At 39.8% G+C, this 23,561-nt stretch overlaps 1 protein-coding gene across 24 annotated transcripts in view; it reads right to left on the minus strand.

Annotated features, from left to right (window-relative positions):
- dlg2 (discs, large homolog 2 (Drosophila)) overlaps positions 1–23,561 on the minus strand; it is a 188,388-nt gene that overhangs the window by 111,761 nt on the left and 53,066 nt on the right. The window contains exon 1 of one of the 24 annotated variants that reach the window (XM_034605688.1): positions 6,204–6,210. The exons of 22 other annotated variants lie outside the window; for them this stretch is intronic. Coding sequence is in view for 1 of the 2 variants with exons in the window: in XM_034605684.1 (XP_034461575.1) it covers positions 6,049–6,078 (30 nt within the window). In the remaining variant the exon portion in view is untranslated. Of the gene's footprint in view, positions 1–6,048; positions 6,096–6,203; positions 6,211–23,561 lie in introns of those variants that run through there. One more of the 24 variants, XM_034605684.1, reaches the window with a different exon arrangement.

Consider the following 23,561-nt stretch of genomic DNA (forward strand, 5'->3'; position numbering starts at 1 on the left):
GTGTGTGTGAGAGAGTATGAAGGTACATGTAAAACAATATAGTAGTGTGTGAGAGCGTATGATGGTACATGTAAAACAGTATAGTAGTGTGTGTGAGAGAGTATGAGGGTACATGTAAAACCGTATAGTAGTGTGTGTGAGAGCTTATGATGGTACATGTAAAACAGTATAGTAGTGTGTGTGAGAGCGTATGATGGTACATGTAAAACAGTATAGTAGTGTGTGTGAGAGCGTATGATGGTACATGTAAAACAGTATAGTAGTGTGTGTGAGAGAGTATGAAGGTACATGTAAAACAATATAGTAGTGTGTGTGAGAGCTTATGATGGTACATGTAAAACAGTATAGTAGTGTGTGTGAGAGAGTATGATGGTACATGTAAAACAGTATAGTAGTGTGTGTGAGAGAGTATGATGGTACATGTAAAACAGTATAGTAGTGTGTGTGAGAGAGTATGATGGTACATGTAAAACAGTATAGTAGTGTGTGAGAGCTTATGATGGTACATGTAAAACAGTATAGTAGTGTGTGTGAGAGCATATGATGGTACATGTAAAACAGTATAGTAGTGTGTGTGAGAGCGTATGATGGTACATGTAAGAGAGTATAGTAGTGTGTGTGAGAGCGTATGATGGTACATGTAAAACAGTATAGTAGTGTGTGTGAGAGCGTATGATGGTACATGTAAGAGAGTATAGTAGTGTGTGTGAGAGCGTATGATGGTACATGTAAAACAGTATAGTAGTGTGTGTGAGAGCGTATGATGGTACATGTAAAACAGTATAGTAGTGTGTGTGAGAGCGTATGATGGTAAATGTAAAACAGTATAGTAGTGTGTGTGAGAGAGTATGATGGTACATGTAAAACAGTATAGTAGTGTGTGTGAGAGAGTATGATGGTACATGTAAAACAGTATAGTAGTGTGTGTGAGAGAGTATGATGGTACATGTAAGAGAGTATAGTAGTGTGTGTGAGAGCGTATGATGGTACATGTAAGAGAGTATAGTAGTGTGTGTGAGAGCGTATGATGGTACATGTAAAACAGTATAGTAGTGTGTGTGAGAGAGTATGATGGTACATGTAAAACAGTATAGCAGTGTGTGTGAGAGAGTATGATGGTGCATGTAAGAGAGCATAGTAGTGTGTGCAAGAGTACTCTCTCTCTCTCTAATGAATAATGCAAACAGGTAAAGAGTATAGTAGTTTGTGTCAGAGTGTATGATGGTACATGTAAGCGAGTATAGTAGTGTGTGGGTGTGTGTTATTTCTCATAGGGCCTCTCATAGTCAACAACCTACTGTCCACTCAAAAAATTACAATTGTAATATAATACAGCACATAACAGAGAGTTATGGTACAGAGCCCCTGAGGGTCTGTATTTAGTGCTTTGCTAGTCTTGATGACGACTCAAAGTGCTTTAACGAGATAATAAGTCTTGGCTACGAGTTATTAAGTCGTGGTTACGAGATAATAAGTCTTGATGGCCACTAGTTATTACATTTTGGGAACAAGATAAAATTACTTGTGGTCACGAGATACGAATATGTTTTTTACTGTCAAGGCCTGGTGAAGAAGCCTCTTGGATAAGAGATGAAATGTTTCACTTAATCACATAATGTAGCCTCTATAGTGGGCTTTAGTTTGACATTCAGCACTGATTCTGATTGAGGCTATACTGTGGTGGAAACGTTTGCAATTACTAGTCAATAAAGACATAGGGCCCAATTTTGGTGCGCCATGACCAATCAATACAAAACATTGTTCTATCTATTTTCCCTTCCTTTTTAAAGACTGGTCTGGCCACTCTTTTGAGGGTTCATCTATTCCTAGTATCAATTAATTACTTAAATAAAGATGAATTCAAATATAACAGTGCTCAACATAATATGACATTTTATCTTCTTATCATGGTATTGAAAGTGGTATTAATGAGAATTTTAGTTTGTATGTTAGTACTGTTTTGAAGTCTAAAATGTTGCTATGTTGAATGACAACCCTATTGCAACAAAACTTTCCTTACCCCATCAGGAGTGTGTAACACATCCGCGGTAGCTGCTGAATCAGGCCAAATACAAATATCTTAGCGGGCACTGTGTGAGCTCTGCATCCTGATTCACAGCATATAACCCCTGGTACGGTGCTTATTGTAATGAACCACTAGATGGAGGTGTCACACTGAGAGTATTGTGCTGTTCCCAGGAAAGGAGCCATTAACTAAAAATTCAATCACAGCCACTTTAATAAAAGGTAACTGAGGTCAGTGAGGATTAATTAATCAGGGAGCCTGTTGGGAAACAACTCGACAGCACATGTCATACAAATAAAAATGCACATAAATGTAAGGCACACACAGGAACTTCTTAAGTATTGTTTATATGAGCATGTACACACTGTCTACATCACAAATACATACTGATATTGTATATATTGCTATTGATCTTAATCTTCATATAATTTCCATCCTGAAAGAAATATTTTTATATTAAATATACATCTGAATACTCCCACGATTCAGATACAAATAGCATGTGGACACTTAATTGTGAACTGAGGGCGCTCTCCGGCTGACAGATGATTTTTACACACATCACTTCCTCCACACTGGGGTAATGTTCCATTTACAAACATATTCAAGAGGAACCATGCGTGGTCATGCGTCTACTGATGCAGCCATGTTCTTTCACACTGTGCAACACATTGATACATGTCCTGTTTGTGTCTGTTGTGTTACAGGGAATCAATTTATCACAATGTACCAAAGTGTGTCATCATTAGCAGGTTTTGGACAACAGTGTATTTAACAGAAGAAGAAATATATACCATGCTCTAGATACACACTCACTGGTGTTGGTCTGTACATGGTGTTTGTTGACAGTAAGAAAATACCAAAGGTATGGTGACATTCAGAGAATGGTTGGTGTCATTTGTTATCAGAACTGGTGAGCAAATTTATCAAATTCTTTCATTTGAAGAGAAAACAGTCATGATAGTACAAAGATAATACACTGCACTGGGGAAAAGATGCAAGTGAAATTGTGCAGCACGTATTCAATATGTTTGCATTGTAACACAACAATGTAAAAAAGTCAATAATTACATATGACATAAACACGAGCTAAAAGACAAAGATGACTCAAATGTTGTGGTTTATTTTTCTATCGCTTCATGGGAACTCTCTTTCCTTCTGTTTCTCCCACAATTCTACCTCGTAATTTTACCTACATCCAGTCCAGAAAACTAAGGGGCTTTCCCCTCCAAACAATATGAGCACTTTGACAGGACAAGCCAGAGACAGAGGGCAGGAGAAGACAGAGAGGCAGCCAGAGAGAAAGCATGGATGGGCCAGAGGCCACTTTAGTGGCTCTCACAAAAGGAGGCCGTGGGACAAAAACAAGTGGAGTCAACATGCTTTCCCTCTCGTTATCACAAACTGTTCCCAAGCACAAATTAGACAGAAGCGGCTGGCTGGTAAAAAGACAAACTGTTCCCAAGCACAAATTAGACAGAAGCGGCCGGCTGGTAAAAAGACAAACTGACTCTGATTCATCAAGATGAAAACATGTCTCAAGCCATTATTTAGTTATATAACTAATAGGGCAAATTATTGATAATGTTTTGACAAAAAGAGTGATTATACAGAAAAAGACGAGACAGCATTCCTAATGACCCAAATAAAGAAATAACAAAAAAAGAGTGACAATAAAATGCCACATCAACAGCAAAAACTTCTTCTGCTGTTCACATACAATGTAACCACTGCTACAAGGTGACTATGATAAAATATGCACCTGTCCAGGTGGAGCCTCACTTCACACAGTACATCCTAATGCTCCTTGGTGTGACAACATGAGACTATAGTTGCCAAACATCCTCAGTAGAGGATATGTGATGAGCAAAAATCCTGCAATGTTCTGTTGTATCTGGAACTGATATTTTATGCAGTGACATATAATCTGTCCAAAGAAAACAACAGCAGCAGCATGTGACTCACCAGTATCATTCATAAATGAAATCCCTTTCATTACACTGCTTCAGTGTTTTATGATTATTTACATCATGTGTAAAATACTACATATATAACAGAGCGTCTTTAATCCTCCATCTGGAGATGAAACACAAAATAGTTTCACAATAGTTTTACCAGGTTATTTTTTTAAAGGGCAAAAAAAAAATCTTCACAGTTGTGGCCATCAGTTCTATCTTAACAGGTGAAGAAACACATCCCGACAGACAGGTTATAACCAAAGTGTAGATTTTCTATCATTCCTATTTCAGAGAATGCAGATTTTTATATTTTAGATATATTTGTAGTTTTAAGCACCAACAATTATCTCAATGTTGTTTGACATCTTGTCCTGTCTCCGGCTAACCCTCCACAGCTGCTAGAACCTCAATGCAATCCGGTGCATTGCCAGTCAGGGGAGCATGCATTGCCGCAGAATGACTATCAGGGATATCAGGCAGGTGGGGGACCACACAGCCGCAAGAGCAAGATTGGAGTTTGGCGAGTATGGCTTTCAATTCCTGCCGGACAGTGTGGAGTTTTAACCGGGATTGACTGGAGCTGCCGATTAAAGCCTGGCAGCTGTGTTTAGTGGGAGGAAGCACGGCAGGAAGAAAGAAATATGGCCAAAATACAATTTAACTGAGCAGCAAGTACGTAGACAAAGCCGCCGGGACGCTGATCCTGTTTTCAGAGTTCTGACTCCAGGAGGTGGATTTCATCCCTCAGCTGTGAGTAACTTTAAGTTTGCAGTCAATCCACACAACTCATAAATCAACATTATACATGAGAGAGCAAACTTAAATCAGCAAGAAAAAAACGATAAATAATCATTGGTAGAATAATGGTAAAAATAATCAAAGTTGTAGAAAATGGAAAGGTCGCACAAGACACTAACAGGAGGATCTAATAGTGATGGACTAAAAATTCAGCAGATTTCAGGTGTACACTTAAACACACACAAATGTGTAAGGTGGGTGCAGTGAACTGTGCTGGGGGCATGGCTGGGGGCTGTGACGGTTTCATTATGACGTCACAAAGTTATAAGTCCTGACAGCTTGTTGTAATACCTGCTGGGTGCATTTCTCTGTGGAACGAACATTTAGATACTTTGATAGTATTGATATCGGCACATAGAGCTGTTCTGCTTTATAACAGAGTTAGATACAGCTACTTTCCATATGCAGTCTCTGGACATGTAAATGCAAACACTACCAAAAGTTATGTGTTGTAGTTCCAGTATATGAAATGGAAAATCCCCATTTCAAAAGTTTTACATATCATAACTATTGTAACTTGAGCCATTACATGATCATCAAGTTCAGCACCTAAACATATACAGTGCACACGCTACATCCAACTATAGCTCTGTCTAACCATTATTTTTATTATTGATTAACTTCCAATTATTTTTCCATTCAACCAAAATGTCAAAAACTGTGAGAAATTACTTTTATAAATTACAAGACTCTACTGTATGTGACACCTAAACACACATATACACGTACTGTAAAAATGAAGGTAAAATGTGTAACCACCACATTCAGAAGCCGTACATCATCAATGATGAGTAACATATTATCTAATTGCGAGTGATGTCGTTTCAGCCTGTTGACTAAGCAACTCATTTTGGTTTTAGCACAGCATCCTTTCTTATAACATCAGGTGTTGTGTGTGTGTTCAGTAGATAACAATATAACAATCTGCTGCTCTATCGCACATTAAGCAGTGTTTAGTACACAAAAAGATCTAAAGTGCATCACAACTGACATTTACATGCATGAATGATTCCCTGGTTGAGGTCTAAAAAATGTATAGTTCAACCTCACAGTGGCAAGAAATCACTGACAGACTGTGCTGCAGTTTTCTGCTAGTTCCACCTCCTTACCAGCCCAGACTGCAGGCTGAGCTAGCAGCGAACGTAGACACACACAGACACACACACATACATACATATGCATCGATATATATCTAGAGTTTCTCCCTCTCACTCATGTATCACTTGTAAAGGCTAAACTAAGAACGGCCTTAGAGTCTTTCCTTACCTCCACACTCTTTTCCTTCTCCTCCTGCATGCCTGTCTATGAAGCTGTGTGCGTGTGACAATCTGTGTGTGTGTGCGCGTGTGCGTGTGCGTGTGTGTGTGTGTGTGTGTGTGTGTGTGTGTGTGTGTGTGTGTGTGTAGAGAGAAAGATTCAACCTGCTATCTCCCTAGCTGGGAAGTGCTCTCTCCAAACTACACTCTGTTCGCTGGGCAGCACTCAGGCTAACTGCTCATCGTGCCGTGTGTGTGTGCGTGCATGCAAGTGTTGTCAGTGTAGTGGGACAGCAATGAATTGCTTCCCCATCGCAGCATCGGCAACTGCGGCAAACAAGTTCCCTCCCACACCCCACCCCTCTGAAGGGACAACGGCCAAGAGGGAACCACAGGCTGGACAGACGCTGCTGTAACACGGAAACTTCTCGAGGTTACACACACTCGCACACACGCACAAACGCACAATTTGACTACTGAGTATAAGTGTGAATTGTTATGTTGTATCACATAGTGACGAGTGAGTAAGATATAAATCTTGTACAAAGTTGTGCCAGTACAGCTGCTGCATTGTCTGTTTAATGGTATTACTCTGGCAAAAAAATACATATCCTAATGCCGCATTCACAGTGTTTGAGTGGGTAGTTGACAGTAAAGTGTATGTTCATTGTTTTCAGTAGGAGAATGCTAAACTCTGCCAGCACTTATATAAATCCATCTGCTGTGCCTGTACATGAAATTTGCCTACAAAAGTTTCTTTCTGTCATCTTCTCTGAGTGTAGTGAAACATTTCTAACAGTGATGTGTCAAAATCTCTGTTTCATCCCCGGCAAAGCCATGACTATACTTATCTTTGTCCATTTTTTATTGTTTTTAATTGATCAATTCTACTCAGAAGTATCTGAAGATCAAAATCAATAAATAAAAACTGACCAATAGCAGGTGCACACACAGCACTGCTGTTACAAAGAAAGATCTCTGGCTGCGGAAAATGCATCCAAGTCCATTGTTGTGACACAATATTATGAAGTGGGTCTTGAGACTCTCTCAGATGAGTGTCTGAAGCCATTACAGTTGTTAACCACAACACCACAATGGAGGAGAAAATGTTGGTGTATTGTTTCAGTGTGAAAGGAATAGCACAGTACATCACCTGCATCCAGGCCTCTCCAACTGAAACCACTAAGTATATCTAGTCTCCCCAGCTTCATCCCAAAATGCCCATGCAGAAAAACCACACAGTGTGGTTCAGTGTAATTTTGCTTGTTGCCAAAGACATTATCCGGTAAATAGCTGCTCTGTTGGACAACACAGGAAGCACAAAGGGAAGCAGCTCTGGACACATTTTAACTTTTGAGAAAGGTAAGAGCCTGATCACAAACTGCACAACTGAGCAGCACTGTGTGGCAAAGACGCACTGTTGTACTTCACAAGTGTACTACTTAGGTGGGAATGCAGTATACTGTGAACACACACACCTTGTAAACTGATATTTGGTCCTGATGTGAAAACAGTACGTACACAGAACATAACACTTGGCCTGTCATGATAATAACGTTATCAACTTATCGTACGATAAATGGATATGATCATGATCATTTTGCGGACCTCAATATTGCCTGTTTGTTTACTGTAGCGACCAGTGTTGGATCATGTCACCGCCCACCTATCAGAGAGTTCATTCATTCATGTTTTCCACAGTCACACCCACAATCAGTCAATAATCCAATCACAACCCCAGACCACAGCCAAGCAGATTCTGAACCACTATACGATGTGACTAGAAGGCTGCAGAGCAATGAGTGAAGGGGTTGGAGAGGAGAGTTGGAGAGGACTGTCTGTTTTACTATTGCAGAAGCACTCTGCTAAATCCGCTTGTTGTCGGAGGAAATCACCTGGTAGATTGTTTATTGCAGGGGAGTTTTCCTGGAGCTATACCGGCGTTGGCGGAGTTAAAGGCTGACGCCGTATGCCCGACTGACTGACCAACTTGACGCTCGACAGTACCGTGAGTGCCCTGTAGATATTGTATATTGAAACACTGTTGTATTAAACTGTGACACGGTGAATGCTCTACCGTGAATGCACCTTGTAGGATTCACGATATTTAGGCTTAAAACTTGATGTTAATGAGCTCGATTCGAGTTGAATATAAATGTCGGGGCTTGCGGAAACTTGGATGACACCACACAAGCAGTATGGAGGCATGTTATGTTTTTTCTGTTGTTTTATTACGTCGGAAGTCTCGGTCACCAGTTACTTCAATTCTATTGGATTCTGCTGCAACAAAGTTTACTTCAGAGACTCCAGAAGTGTTTTGCGGACTCAAACACTTTACCCACCCCTCAATCGGCATAGTGGTGAGTATGATGAGTGAATTTTCATTTTTCAGTGAACTATCCCTAACACTTCATATACCAATAAGTTTTTTTTTTAAGTGGCCAAACTTCAATCTGCTTTACAGGTCACCTATTATGATTCTTCCATATAATCTGTCATCCTCCTAACTAGTTTTTAAGTTTTATTCCTGTTCCAAATAAGCCTTATCTCAGCTGTTTTTATACAGTCATCTATCTGCTCCAGACACAGCTCGTTCTCCCAAAACAGTCAAGGTGAGTAGAATTAAAGACATTTAATGTACTCCAGCACAAAAATAACTGACGGAACATAAAGATTGGGACTGAAAAATGTATTCAACTGTTATGGCAAAAATAAGAAGGTAATGGGTGTAATATATGGGTGAAATAAATGTCCAATCTCATTCTTAATCAGTCAGGTTGAATCTGAATTTGCTTTCAGAACCTTCAGAGGAGGATGAGGCGATGCTCACAGTGCTTCTTTTGAAATGTTTTTAAGTACACATGTTACAGCTTTTGTATCAGATGTCAGTGCCTCGAAATAAATAAATAAAGTTAATAATTCCCTGTTAACTTAGGATGTGCAAAGTGACTGACGGGACCTTTTACCTGCAAGTCAGGTACCAAAGTCACAGTGAGGAAAGAAGAATCACTGTATGGAAACACGTCCAGCAGGAATATCTCTATCCTGATCAACATTACTGATTAATGTGGGTTTGAGCAGAAATGACTGTGAAACAGGGCCAATGGATCACTCACTTATTGATCACACAACTCATGGATGGGCAGTTTAGAAAGTGAAGAGGAATGGAGGGAGTAGAATGGGAACATTGCTGATTCTAGCTCCTCTGCTGTGGAGGGAGGCCGAAAACAAAGGGAACGGAGGGAGAACTTGTTAAATGTGATGATTCATCACCATCCATTGCAGCATTAAACCAAATTAGCTTCAAGGTCTGCACTGATACTTGCATTTGTCAGGTCTTGCTGCTAGGCTGCCAGGAATGTAATGATTGTGAGTCTGCACACGGCAACCAAACTGCAAGCCCAGCCAGATAAAACTGATCCATCTCATTCACATCTACTCTACAGTATGTCACCTGTGGCTCTGTTGAAACCACACTTAAATGTCAATACTTCCTCTCGACAGGATCATTTATCTTATTCCACTTCAGTTCAATCACAAAGACAGAATTTATAATCCTGATGCATATGCACCTTCCAAGAATTTATAAACATGTATAACAATGCTCAAACATCACACCAGGGGCCTGTACCTCGAAGCGAGTTCAACACACCCAGGATATCTTTCCGTTTTCTGGCTGAAATTAACCTAACAAACGCAACCAGGTTAAGTGGTGACACGGTGTTCGTTATCAACTCAGTAAGAAAACCCAGGTTTTCCTATTCTAAGCATCTGTACATAAAAGGGGCGGAGTTTACTGCTGATGATTATACGATATACATGGAAGTGTACTGACAGCAGAGCCACATATTTCACCATCAGGAGCAAACGATTATATTACAAATATACAAGGAGTACAAACACATTATCCAGGCTAAAAGAAACACAGTTGCAGCTGCCAGATGCAGGAAGGACAGCTGCTAAAATCCCAGATTGTGTGAATGCATATAAGTCAATGTAAAACTGTCCTTTCATTACAGCCAGAGTAGATCTGAATATAATGTTGTTTGTGTTTCCTTTACATCATTGGGTAATTAACATATCATCTTGTTGTGTTTATGACAGTTTTAGGGATACTATTTCATGAGAGTTCATAAAAAGAATATACTCTTAAGCAGTAAGTAGGCAGATTTTCAAATCTTTACAATACAACACTTTTAGTGAAGTAAAATACCAAAGAGCTAAATAAAAATGTAAACTAAAGAAAAGACATTGCTGTTATGTACAGAATAGATGTAAAGTGGACTGCGTACAGTGTTTTTGTTGAGCTTCTCTGCATCACCCATAGTGAACAGGTACAAGTAAAGAAACGCAGTGCGACAAAGGTATATCATTCCCTCCAATGAGAATCCCCATCTTTCATTATAACACTCATCGGAGTCTCTGAAGGCCCTTGCCCTCCTCAGAGACCCTTTAACAATCTGCCCACTGAGCCCCACAAGATCTTCTAAGAACAGTGATGTCATGTTTCAAAGGAATTGATCGGCCAGTGGGCGGTGCTATAATACGGGATGATCTCTTATCTCAAACTTAGCTAACTCAGGTTAGTCGTCAGCATAAGTTACCATGGTGATTTACCCAAATAAAAAGTAAAAGTGCTTTGCAGAACTGAAAACTCTGAATTAAACCTGAAGTTACCACGATAACCGCAAACACTGCTTCGCAGTACAGCCCCCAGGTGCCTACAGGTGTTGTTGTTGTTGCTATTTTTTCCCACACTCCAGTATGAAGGAGAGCTCAGGCCACAGCCTCATGTCCCAGGTGTAAAAGAGATCCCTTATCCCAGGTGCAGTTGAACATAGCTATGAAAAAAAAAAATCACATTTCTGTCACATTTCTCTCAGGAGTCATCAGTGGAAAATTTGTGTTTTAGTTCTGGGTTAACGTTTTACATGAGTCCTTTAGAAGAGATTAAGTAGTGATTCTTACACTCTTGGTAATCACACTTACCTCATGGAGATTGGTAAGCTCTGTATGTATGCATACTGTATTCTGTATGCAGACTACTTCAAAATTCTCACCATTATAACAGTAAGTTATTGTGTTGTCATGGAAGCTTGAGTATAGTGTCTATTTTCAGGAGCTTTTTACTTGAGCTGCTTAGAATTAGAAGAATAATTAATCAAACAGACTTTTTTCGTAATGTTTTAACACTGTTTTCATACCATATGCTATGCAAAGTAACACTCATGGTTCACATCTTTCTCACTATGATGTGCAGATTCAGAATCTCCCCAAAATCTGCTAATATAATAGCGTTTAAGGCACAGCGTCTGCTTATTAAACTTCCTAATTAATCAGTGTGCTTTGCCAGAAGATAAAAAAACAACTTAAATGTGATAGTATCTCAAGGGCTGGATAAGCAGTGGTATGACTCATGCCAGTGCCGATAGAAAAGACAGTAAAATTGCAAGTACACATCACATTTTGTGCAAATATGTAACCTTGTTTCATGCGTTTCTGTCTCTGACACAAGAGTCTATTTCATGACGGCAACTGTACATTCCATCCATTGCAATAGCTGTTGTCATGGACGCTATTTCCATTGAGCTTTGCAGTAGTGAGAGATCAAAGCTCAGACTGAGCCGATTTAGCAGGCTGCATTAACTCCTGCTGTTAACCAGCCAAGGTTAAAGGTGGAGGTGACTGCAGGGCTCAGCTTTGTGCTGATGGGTACGATGTTTGAATGTTGTAAGGTGAATGAAAGTGAATGAAAACAGGATAATCAAATCAATACTGTTAATGAATCAACACTTAATAAGCATTACAATCTGGAGAAGGGAGTAAAAATATTTATTGTACAAGCTCTGTTGTTAATCAATTGTACTCACACAGCCTTTTAATTTAAGATCAAACATAATAGCCAATGCAAATAAAATAAATAAATGCAGAAAGCACCATCTAGTTGAAATATAGCCCCACAAGTTTGCCTCCACTCACACGCAGGGCTACACATGGTATTACATGCACATCCTCCCCATCTCACTCCCCCCTTGACACACGCTCACACATGTTGTTGGAAATCCTTACCTGCATGTCTGATTTCAGAGCACAGTAGCATGCAAAAACCATGGCAGTGTTGTAACAACATGAAGCCGTGAGGATAATTGCTAAATTTTCTTCAAGGATGAGAAGCAAAAAGCAACGACAGAAGCAATGATACAAGATGAGACGGAGGTGGCAGCATCCCAGAGTGAGAGAACTATTACTCTCATTGTACCACACTGAAGCGGCATGACCACTTTTTTTGTGGAGACATTTAAAACACCAATACAAAAGACCCTTCACTTGATGCAAAGCTCTCTGGCAAGCAGGTGGGACTAAACTGTCAAGAGGGGGAGTGCAAATGTGCGTCTCACATGGAGAAGAAGGAAGCAGGCGGAGGAAAGTGAATGTGGCTGAATGTGATCGGCTTGTGCAGGAATCACCAGGATTAAAGGAAGATCTGAGAAAAGTAGAACAAATGTGTGTGTGTGTGTATGATATGAGAATGTGACGTCAATGATGTTTGGCACGTGTATGAGTAATGTGTACTGTACATAATGTGTGTGTGTGTGTTTGTGCTCAAAATACACATGAGGGTGCAGAAAATATTTGTATACACACCATCTTGGATGAAATATTTTTTCCTCTTAATGTATGCAAACTTCCTCTCTCTCACCCTCACTCCCTCACACAAACACACAGTGTTACATAACAAGCAAGCAGTACTCCACACTGTCACTACCACAGTGCTCTGAAGAAAAGCACTAGCAAAAGAGTAACAGCTCACTATTTCACTTATTCTGACTTCAACAGAGAAGGAGTGTTTCTTCTGAGACCAAGGAAATGTCAAAACTCTGAAAAATACCAGTGTGTGAAAGAGGAGAAGAGAGAGGTACTTACCCACTGTGACAGTGGGGCTGTTATTGTTTGCACCTCTGGTGTGTGTGTGTGTGTGTGTGTGTGTGTGTGTGTGTGTGTGTGTGTGTGTGTGTGTGTGTGTGTTTGTGTCAGTCTGTCTTGTTGAAATGTGGTCCTGAAGACACCTACTGTTGCAGGTTTTCAAGTGGGATGAATAATGTCGCAGTGAATTCTAAATACTTGTGTAATGTAGTATTTAATACAGAGCACTGTCATAACCCAATAACGACTACAGTGCACTCATGATAATGTAGTCATGGCCAAATGATAACTGCTTCTAATGTGTCCTACTGATTACTCATTAATAATGTAGCAGTGATCAATGATTATTCATTACAAATGTAGTAATGACCAGCTGGACTTGCATCAAGATTATCTATTCAATAGTTATCAACACAGGCAGGTACAGCTTGATACAATCTGTGGTTGAAGCCACAGTATGGCAGCCTGACGGAGCAGTGCTGTAGTTCTACATGTCAAATTATTACAATGCCATGTCACAGCTGCAGCACCGGGCTCAGGTTGTCTTGCTGCTACATTAGCTTTGTAGTTGGCTCACACCTGAGGTCACATGACCTAGCTCATGGCAACAAATTGGACAAATTATACTAAGTGTATGTTTTAAGTTGAAAAAAGGAATAATTCACTCAAATAATATCACATTGAAGCTCTCCTATGCCGTGTTGCCACTTATATTATGTGCAAGCTGCAGTTTTTACACCTTTATTTGTAATGTAGTTTTTCACAATAATTTGTTATTTGGAGTTACAAGGTTTCCAGCCCGCTTGCATCCTGCTTCGGGAAGTGACTTCACAGTGGTGTATGTGGGAAGATGCACCAGTCAGCAGACTGAATGTAGGGGGAGGTATAAAAGATGTTGTAAAGAATATATTTTTGGTGCCAGCCTTCCTGTTACCGTGGTAACTGTCCATCGATTCAGCAGCATTAGTGAACAGAGAACCAAACCAATCCCCACCAACTACATTCCTTTATTTATTTATTTATTCCTCAGAGAGTGTGAAGTTGAGCTGGGGGAGTAAGAAAAGGAAAATGGGGATACAGACGATGAGTGGATAAGAAAGGTGGAGGAGGAAATCTGGGGGTGGAGGTGTTGGAATGAAGATGAAACAAAGTAGCATTCTGAACACAGCACACACTGACTTGGCACTGCTGAATCGACAGGATACCAAGCAACATGGTGTACCTGATGAGACCTTCCCCTGTAGGGGAGGAATTCAGAAGCCAAATACTGTCCAAGCTCATCAGCTTCAGGTAGCTCTGCTGATCAGTTAAAGCCACTGAATTCATCAGAACTGCAGCGGTTCTGTCAATTCGTAACCCAACACACCCTCCATAGGGATTTTATTTCTTTATGTAACACCGATCTTCCTTTCAGCTGCACAACTTGTCGGCATTTTCTTACATAATAATCTTAAATCATTTCCAGTTTTCAGCCGTACAATTTGTCCTGCTTTATTACACTAAATTTGTTTCATAAAATCCAATTAATTTCTCTGCGCTGTTCTGACAAAGGACTAAGGGAGTTCAATAATAAGCCTCATTGACATTCCCGTCAGAGAAGGGTGGTACCTAAGCTACATCAACACTGATACGCTTTAGTTTTAAAATGCCCTATGTTAAAACTAAAACAATCTCCCTCTAAACATATCATAAATATTTTATAGTTCTATATTTTATATTTGTAGCAGAATATGAATGTTGAAAAGTAAGGGATTTTGTTTTCTTTTGTTGCACCAAAGACAAGATGGAGCTGTTACAGACGTTGTATTCATTATAGGTAGTCGGGTCATGACTGATGAGACCGAAACATTAAGAGAATACAGGTGAAATAATTTCCAAATGTCTTTTTCTAACGTCGTTGGGTGTTTCACTATGGAAGCTCCAATGACACCACATCTGTCCTTGACAGACATGTCAACCTGTGTGAGGGGACAGCCCTCTCATATTATCATTTAAACAGGCACAGCAGCATTCCCACAGTTCTCCTTTTTAGGGATTGAAAACTTGAAAAAGAGTCCTGTGGATGCCAGGCATCAATGAGCAGAAGTGATACCTTTTAAAACTACTTACCTATTAGTGTGGATTTAGCCTGAGACCACAGATGTAAATCAGCCACTGTTCTTCTGCATTTGCATCACTATACCACATATTCTTGTGTGATGCCTGGCTTTTTTGATTAAGGTAGGTGTTTTTTGTTAAAAACCTAAACTACTTCTAATGGAACCACATTTGTTTTATTTTACAGACACAAACTCTCAGAGTGATCCTTTGGTAAAATAACGCAAATAGTTTTTTTTTGTATTTAAAAGGGTCTAGTAGAAATTGAGCTGAATGTGATACTGTAGCTCACTTGATAAAATTACATTGCCATATATTTTTAATTGCTCTAATTGTTACAAATAATTATTGCAAGTGTCACTCCCTTCCAAAAAATGATCAAAGATCAGTTTCATCAATATTAATGTGAAAACCTGAAAAACTCTAAGTGGATATGATGTAGGAGTAACTGTTGTAACAGTTAACAGGCAATAGACAGCAGGAGGTAAGACAGAACCTGTGTCAGATACTGATTTAAAGTAACAATCCCTGACTATATGAATTATTCCACAGAACAATATCCAAGCTGGCTCATGTGAATCCCTGGAAAAACTGGAAGTTCTGTTGATATCTCTGGGCTTTGCCAGCTTGCTTGTACCCGTGTCTCTGCCTGCCTCAGATAATCAGCCAGCTAATTAGTTTGCCTGCCTGTCTTCCCGGCCTGAATCCTGCCTGCCTGTCTCCTGTCCGATCATTGTATGTCAGTTTGTCCATCGGCACATACGCCCTGTCACCAGCCAATCACTCAGTGGGAGCCCACCGGGATTCATCAACAGCAACGCAGCCGAGCTCCGCCACACGATGCGGCGCACCATGCCAAACACATGCACCATGCCAGAGACTTACTGAAACAATCACCCATATACTGAGAGTCGTTGTCCAAGTAATGCATTTGGGTCCAGTTCCTGCTCCGATCACAACAACCTCTTTAAAATGGCAACAGATATATTTTAATTTGGTCTCTGTGAAACCACTGCTTGGACTGTTGGTATATATGCCTACACATCATCCTAATGCACAGTCATGAAACACACAAAACAATCACCCACTGGTTTTGTTTTATTCATTTCGTCCCACAGCTAACTAAAAGAGACGTTTGATGAAGGATGTGTGTAGCAGGGCTGCCATGAAGCTTGAAAACATTGACTATAAAGATAAACAACATGTGTCTACTTCCTCCCACTACCCAGAAATGAAGCCAAAATATCCCAGATAGGAAAGCTGCCAGCTGATGCCTTTCAATGAAGTGCTGAAAAGTCTTTGTCCACAATACATTACAACACAGGTTTAGAACCAGCAGTGCTGTAAAGATTAACTGATTAATGAATGTACTGGAAAGTCAATAGTACGTGATGCAGCTGTACTAGTTCAAAAGCACAGATTTAAAGACATTTCTGTACATAAAATCAATGTAAACCTCAAAGACATGATCTATGTAGGTTTCTTCTTTCTTCTTTCTATGTGTACCCTTCCAATGTGTGTGTATGCATGATGCACCCACCTCTGCTTAAGAGCATCCAGTCATAAGCCTACTTGTAGCCACACAGCTCCTTGCCAAAATATTGAAAACAAAAGAGGTGATAACTCAACAGAAAGACCAGCGTAATACTTCAGCAAAACAGCACCTACTAGGTTTGCTTTCCCACAGGCTGCCTCAGGATTTGTCAACATGCTGGCACAAGTAGTTGCTCCTGAAAAAGTTTCACCCGGGGTAATCCATGCATCATCTCAGAGGTGAAGGAAAAATCCTGGAAGAATTGTGTATAAATAATGTTCTGGTAGTCATGTATGAAGGTAATATAATTATGAAAAATAATTGTCACCAAAAAGCCAAGTGCCAGGACCCCTCACATCCTTGCCAAAATAGACCATATACTCAAACAATAGCATGTTAGAGAAAATGTGAAGAGAAAACTGCGAATCATACACATATAATTTGGATGTGCCCTATATTGGATAACTTGTGGAAGTTTGATCAACTGGATAAATTATTTACGTTTTAACTACCCAGGGATCCATTACTGTCTACCATTGGGTCCATTCCAGAAGCAGAGACAAGCAGGAAATAGATATTTAAGACTTATTCTTCTAGCAGCAGCCATGAAGGCAATAACACTGAGCTGGCTTTAAAAGAGATACTCCAATAAATGACTCATGGCGGTCAGTGGTTAAAGGAATCTCCACAATCGAAAAAATATCCTTTATACTGAGACTGCAAAATGCATAGTTCACAGACAAATGGTCACCTTTGTTAAAGGTGTCAGGGGAGGCAGGGAGCTGGGCACATCCTGAAAATTGTCATGGTTCATCAACCTATCTTGTAAGTAGCTTTCTGATGATGTGTGGGCCTCTTGTGGCTGCTAACATCTCTGCTATGGTGTTAATGGTACATTTGGTGTGTATGTTGCATATATGCTTGTTTTGCTTGTTTGTTTTTTCTTTCTTATTTCCATTATTTTATTTTGTTTCACTGTTGTTATTGGGTAACTAAGGGTTGTATAAAAATACTTTCCCTCGATAATAATGTCCTGCCAATAGAATTGAGATGATGAAGGGACAGAGGGAAAGGGAGGAGGGTAGAAGTGAAGGTGTGTATGGAAGGGTTGTACAGTTTGACATGTGCATGGATGAAAGTAAAGGTGAAGGGGGGGTTTAAATTGGGTGGAGAGAGACCGGGAAGCAATATCTTATATGAACAAATTTCAATGTTTTTATGTTTACAATGAAAAGTAAAGTAGAACAAAAAGTTGAGCGACCAAAGGAGTTTTAAACAAGTGAAAGAGGAGACCTTTTTAAATCAACTGGAGTTTTAAACTGGGAGCAGGTTGTGAAGCCTTCTGGAGACACTGTACTATAACACTGTCTAAGACCATCGCCTCAAAGCCCCGGCCTGTCCGTCATAGAAAAAGAGCAGATTAGAGACAGCTGATATCGTGCAGGATCAGCAGAGGCCACAGCCTGACAAGATGCTGATCCTTTATTTCACACACACTTTCACTCATTCTCCTGTCAATCACACAAACACATGCATAGATGCACGCATGCACGCACGCACACACGATCACACACAATCACAATCACACACCCCCCCCAAAGGAATCAGGGTCAGGGTTACCCTAACCCTGAACCCTAACCCCTAACCCCTAACCCTAGGAAAAGCCTATAGTGCAGATGCTCCTGAACAGGGCCTGAACAGAATCAACAGCAGGTGAAAACCAGAATCAACCAACTGCAACTGCGTTCCCAGAAAGGTGCAGTTTCAGAAGACACTGATTTTTATACTCTCTGCTCACAAAAGAATCTGAATTCAATGGTGTCATCACTCATTAGTAGAATTTACATACAATCATTTTTTTGTATGTTTATGTGTGTTATGACATTTATATGAACCCTTCTCCAGACAAGCTGGAGGCTTGTCTCTAAAGGTTTGGAGACACCATGGAAGCAAAGGAGAATCCTTCTTTTGTTTTCAATTAGTTCAACTTCGATCCACAGACCCGACCCTGCAGAGAGCACGTCAGGAGGATGGTGCTTTTTTAGTGTCATCTTCATTTCTGCTCAGTGTGTGTACACTACAGTTTCTAACAGGTCCGAACAATTAACAATCTGACAACTTAACTGGAACAATTATACTGCTTAAAGATGAAACACAATGAAAAGAGTGCAGGCAGAACCAGTAGACAGCTGACTGTTTGCCCTTTCCAGAAAGTCTGTCCTCCTCGCCCCTATAGAGAAGCAGTGCTGTTTCCAGGCAACACAAAGGATCTCATATCTTCCAAGCAGGCTGGCCTGCAGTGGGAGGAAAGTTTTAACATTGATGCAGAAGCAAAGGTTTCTGCTACTACTAGGCTATGACAAAAAGGAGCCTGCGATAGATTATTACATCTCCATGTTTTCTGAGTAATGAAACAGGTCAATGACTCTGGCATGTGTTCTTGTAAAAACTAGATTTTAAGTTGCTAATCATCTATGTCCAAATTAAGTCCAGTGTTTCTTTACATCACTCAGACATCATTGTATCCTTAATGGTAGAAATACAATGACCATACAACACAAAGACGGTCCATTAAGTGAGGCAGAAATAGATACAAGGTGCCAGAGATCAGCAGTGACATCTTCCGGGGGGAGAGGTCCTGTGTTAGTAAAGGAAGCATTTAGTGAAGCAACTGCTCCTGGACCAGATTACAGAGGTCGAACAAGCTCATCTGCAGGTTGAAAAGGAGACAGGGCTTCAAGCTACATCAGGACACAGTTATCAGGTTTATGGGACAGAGAAAAGTCTCTTGCAGTTGTTAATGTTTTAGTGTTAATTATTAAGCAGTTGCAATCAAGTATTGCTTTTGGTGTCATTAAACCTCTTCTGGTAATGAGGCTGTGAAGAAAAAGATGTTTCATTATTCATTATCTATCACTTGTCCCCATGTGGAAATTATCTTTATGATCAGCAGGACAGCAGGTTACCTTTTATTACTATTACTGAATCCTTAAAGGTTACAGTTAAGAGCTGGGACACTACACATTTCTCTTATTGTAGCATTGTGTGATTCTAATAATTATTAGAACTATTCTTATCCCTGTTAATCTAAAATAAGTATTTTGTATTTGTATTTTGTTTTTTTCAACTACAGAATATTACTCTTTTAAATATAGTAGCACATGAAAGTATACACACATATACATGCACCTAGGTTATAGAAGGGTGTATGGATTTTCTTATTTTTATTAAAAAGACACTACTATTTATTAATAATAATAATAATAATAATAATAATACATTTGAGCTATTCTTTTATGAAGATGTTTGTCAATTAGGGTTGGGCTGATGGACGATGCCATCGTCATAAATATAAATGTTTGCCACACTTTCTGTACCCGTTTCAAGATAAAATCACTCCAGCATTTCTGTTGACTGAAAACATTAATTTGTATAAACACGGCTTCGATTGTTATCACAGGACTGAGAGATGCACAGCTTCACACCGTGTAGTGTCCTGGTATTTAGTAGAGTACATGGCCCGACTTCTATTCAAGGAAATATAGTGGTTACAACCACAACCGCAACATGAAGCAGAACCACCGTGGAGCAACCGCAGCCAGTGTGGCCGGGCATGAGAACACAAAAATGAAGGATCGGTTTATCCTAATTATTAGCCTAATAGCTCCTAGCGCCTTATTTTTACATAAGAAATGATTTTTAAATCCTGCTGGTTTGCACCTGCCTCTAAGGCGGCTATTCCCATCTTAAACAAATAGCATCCTTGTCATTATATTGTTGTTAATAACCCTTTTTCACAATGTCTTGCAAGATCACAATGTCAGCCCTTTGCCTGGTGGTGACAATGACTATTTTGAGATAGTGGTGAGGCAGCAGCAGGAGGCTTCAGTCTCTGTAGGGTGCTAGAGGTCAGTGTCTTCAACAGAGGTCACACTGCTGACCTCATAGTTCTGTGGTAGGTTTAGATCAGCATGAGACTTCAACTTCAAGTCTTTTGGATAGAACCCAAACTGTGATATTTTTTAACAGAATTCAGAAACAGTAGGCAGAGTGTTTCATGTCAGTGTGGTGGAAATAAAATGTGTTTTCACACAGAGAGGGGATTTCTGTCGTGCCCCCCCCCCTCACTCGTGGTGAATCCTCAAGAGGATATCCTTCTGTGTTCTCATATCGGCTCCACTGAAGTTTCTGTGGACTGAATACTACGGGCCAGGCCGAGAAAGTCCACAGAAACTCCTGAGGCTCTCACTCGGACATTTGCATTGACAGATACAGCCAAGGAGGATCTATGGAGTTCAGTGCATGTCTGAAAGTAGCTTTAATGATTAGAAAGAGAGGCTCTGTGAGTGCATAGTGTTTTAGAGGAAAGTAAGATCACGGCCATTTCACATACAGGTCCAACTAAATGATGTGACAACATCAGAAGGAGCGTACAGTCCGTCTGTGTTATTTACATCAGGTGACTTCAGAAATTGATGTTTGCCTTATACGTGAGCTGATGTTAAATTATAAAGCAGATGATAAAAGGAGCAGGAAGTGAAGGGAAGGCTAACACTTAATGGTTTACACTAGACAACAGGACTGGGTGTGATGGTAACCTGACTCATGGGTGCATAGAGATTGGAGGAAAATAATTAAATGCATTTCATCTAATAGATAACATTTTAGCTATTGTAGTTTCATATAGTTTACTTTTCTTAGTCCACTGTTACTTTACATATAAATAAAAACACTGTCTGTTCATATTTAAACTGCAAATGTTGAAAAAAGAGATTTCAATAACAATCTCCGTTTGAATAAAGGACAAAATCAAATATTAATATCAGCTGGATGAGTCCTACTTGATCGAGATCGAATTCAGAGATTCAAATGATGGAATGGTTTGCCAAAATGTTTAACTACAAGATTAATGACCCGAGTCATGAAATGCTCTGAACCGTCTCTATTTTGTCCCCCTTTTCCATATTGTGAATAATAAATTGAGAATTTAGATTTAGAATTTAAATAATTTACAGAATGACTGGCTTCTTTGAAACGCTCTGGAGTGTAAAAATGATTGGACAATAATAATTTGAGCGCAGAGTGATGTGAGCTAAAGGTTAATGTTTTAAGCAAACAGGCAAGTCTTTTTTAAAAAGTTTTAACAGGAGATTTGACAGTGAAAACAGGGCATATCAAAAAGAATGGGGAGAAAACGTTTCAACCATCCAACGGGTTTTATGAATGTAAAGCCAGTGTGTCTCTGTCAGTCAACAAAGACATGCGTCCATGATCAACCAGATTCGGTTTGTTTTGCACCAATTTTGTCATCAATGTTTTTCACAAAACAAAACTGAATTGCTTAAAATAAAGGTTATACAATTGATCCTGGTCTCTCTTTCTTTTTTCTACACCCACCTCTCTTCTCTCCCTTTTTTCCACTCCTCTCTCCCCCATTTCTTTCCTCTCACCACAACCAGTCGGGGCACATGGCCGCCCACATTGAGTCTGGTTCTGCTAGAGGTTTATCCAATTAATGAGGGAGTCTTTTTCTCTCCACAGTCACTGAGTGCTTGTTCATTATGGGAACTGTTGGGTTTCTCTATAATATTGTACGGTCTCAGCCTCACTATGTAAAGTGCCCCTGAGATAATGTATGTTGAGATGTGGCGCTATACAGATCAAATTGAATTGAACTGAATTGAATTGAAAAATTGCTACAGAGGAAGTGATCATGAATGCTGCTGCCATGATGGATCTGCATGTGAATGTTTGAATCACTCCGATGTTGTACTCCATATTGATGATGATCATTTAAACTACAGCTCGCTCTCTCTCTCTCTCTCTCTCTCTCTCTCTCTCTCTCTCTCTCTCTCTCTCACAGTGACCACACTCTGCCCACTCTTTTACACAGTGGTGTTTTCCTTTCCACAAAACCATCTTTCATGAGATCATCAGCTGCTTGCTACAACATTTTGCTCAGTCTTCTCTAAGCTCCATTTAAAATCACACATATTGCAGTTTGAAATTCAAACTCATTCAAATTGCAGTTTCAGTGTATCAACATTGATTGTTCCGTCCTGACTGAAGAACACAATAGCATGTTTGTCTAACAGTATGTCGGAAGCTTCTGCTGCACCACCTCACCAAACAAGTGCCACAATCCAGATGAGCGAGATCATCTAAAAACAGCAACAATGGTGGAGTATCAACTCACTCATGCAGGAGTCATTTCCTCCTTTCCTCCCTTCTATTTTCCTCTCATGTTGAACTACAGCACGTACTCAACATGCCCCTGAAGCTTTACATAACATAGCCATGGAATGAGAACTGCATATCATTACGTTGTGCGCATTCATTATGGAGAGCTGAATACTTAAGGTAGTAGAGCAGAATATAGCATAGTGTCATTCAAGATCTCATGACATAAACACTAAGAGGGGGTGCTTTTAATAATACATTCATTTTGATGAAAGATACTTAGAGACTCCAGAATGAGTAGCTACAGTAGGAGAACGTATGTCAACTTAGATAATACTGACACTGAGAAGTAAAAAATTCTCACTACAGTGCTAGTCACGGCTGCTTTTTTTGCATTACTGAGAATATTTGGATATGTTTCAAAGATGGACAGAGATCTAATGTTAGGTTTAGCATTGTGTGGGCTGAAGTTAGACCTTATATAAATCATGTTAACAACGCTGCCATGTTCTCTTCTGTTCCACTGGACAGTATGTTGTATTCTGCCATAAGAATTTAATAAAACCTGATGGTATCTCACAGTGGACTTACATCAGAGAATTTTGCGCAGAGTAAAATGCATGTTTTTCTTTTGATTTTGCAGTTAGTATCATATCTGCACTTCCATTATTCCTGTGATTGTGGCTATTGGCTAACAGCATGCATCATGCTTGTCTTCCTGAAAAAGGTGATATAATCTATTTGGTTCAAGTGGTCTGATATGTTATCCCTGTATCAGATTGGTAATC

This window comes from Hippoglossus hippoglossus, chromosome 14, assembly GCF_009819705.1.
Source record: "Hippoglossus hippoglossus isolate fHipHip1 chromosome 14, fHipHip1.pri, whole genome shotgun sequence".
Taxonomy (NCBI): domain Eukaryota; kingdom Metazoa; phylum Chordata; class Actinopteri; order Pleuronectiformes; family Pleuronectidae; genus Hippoglossus; species Hippoglossus hippoglossus.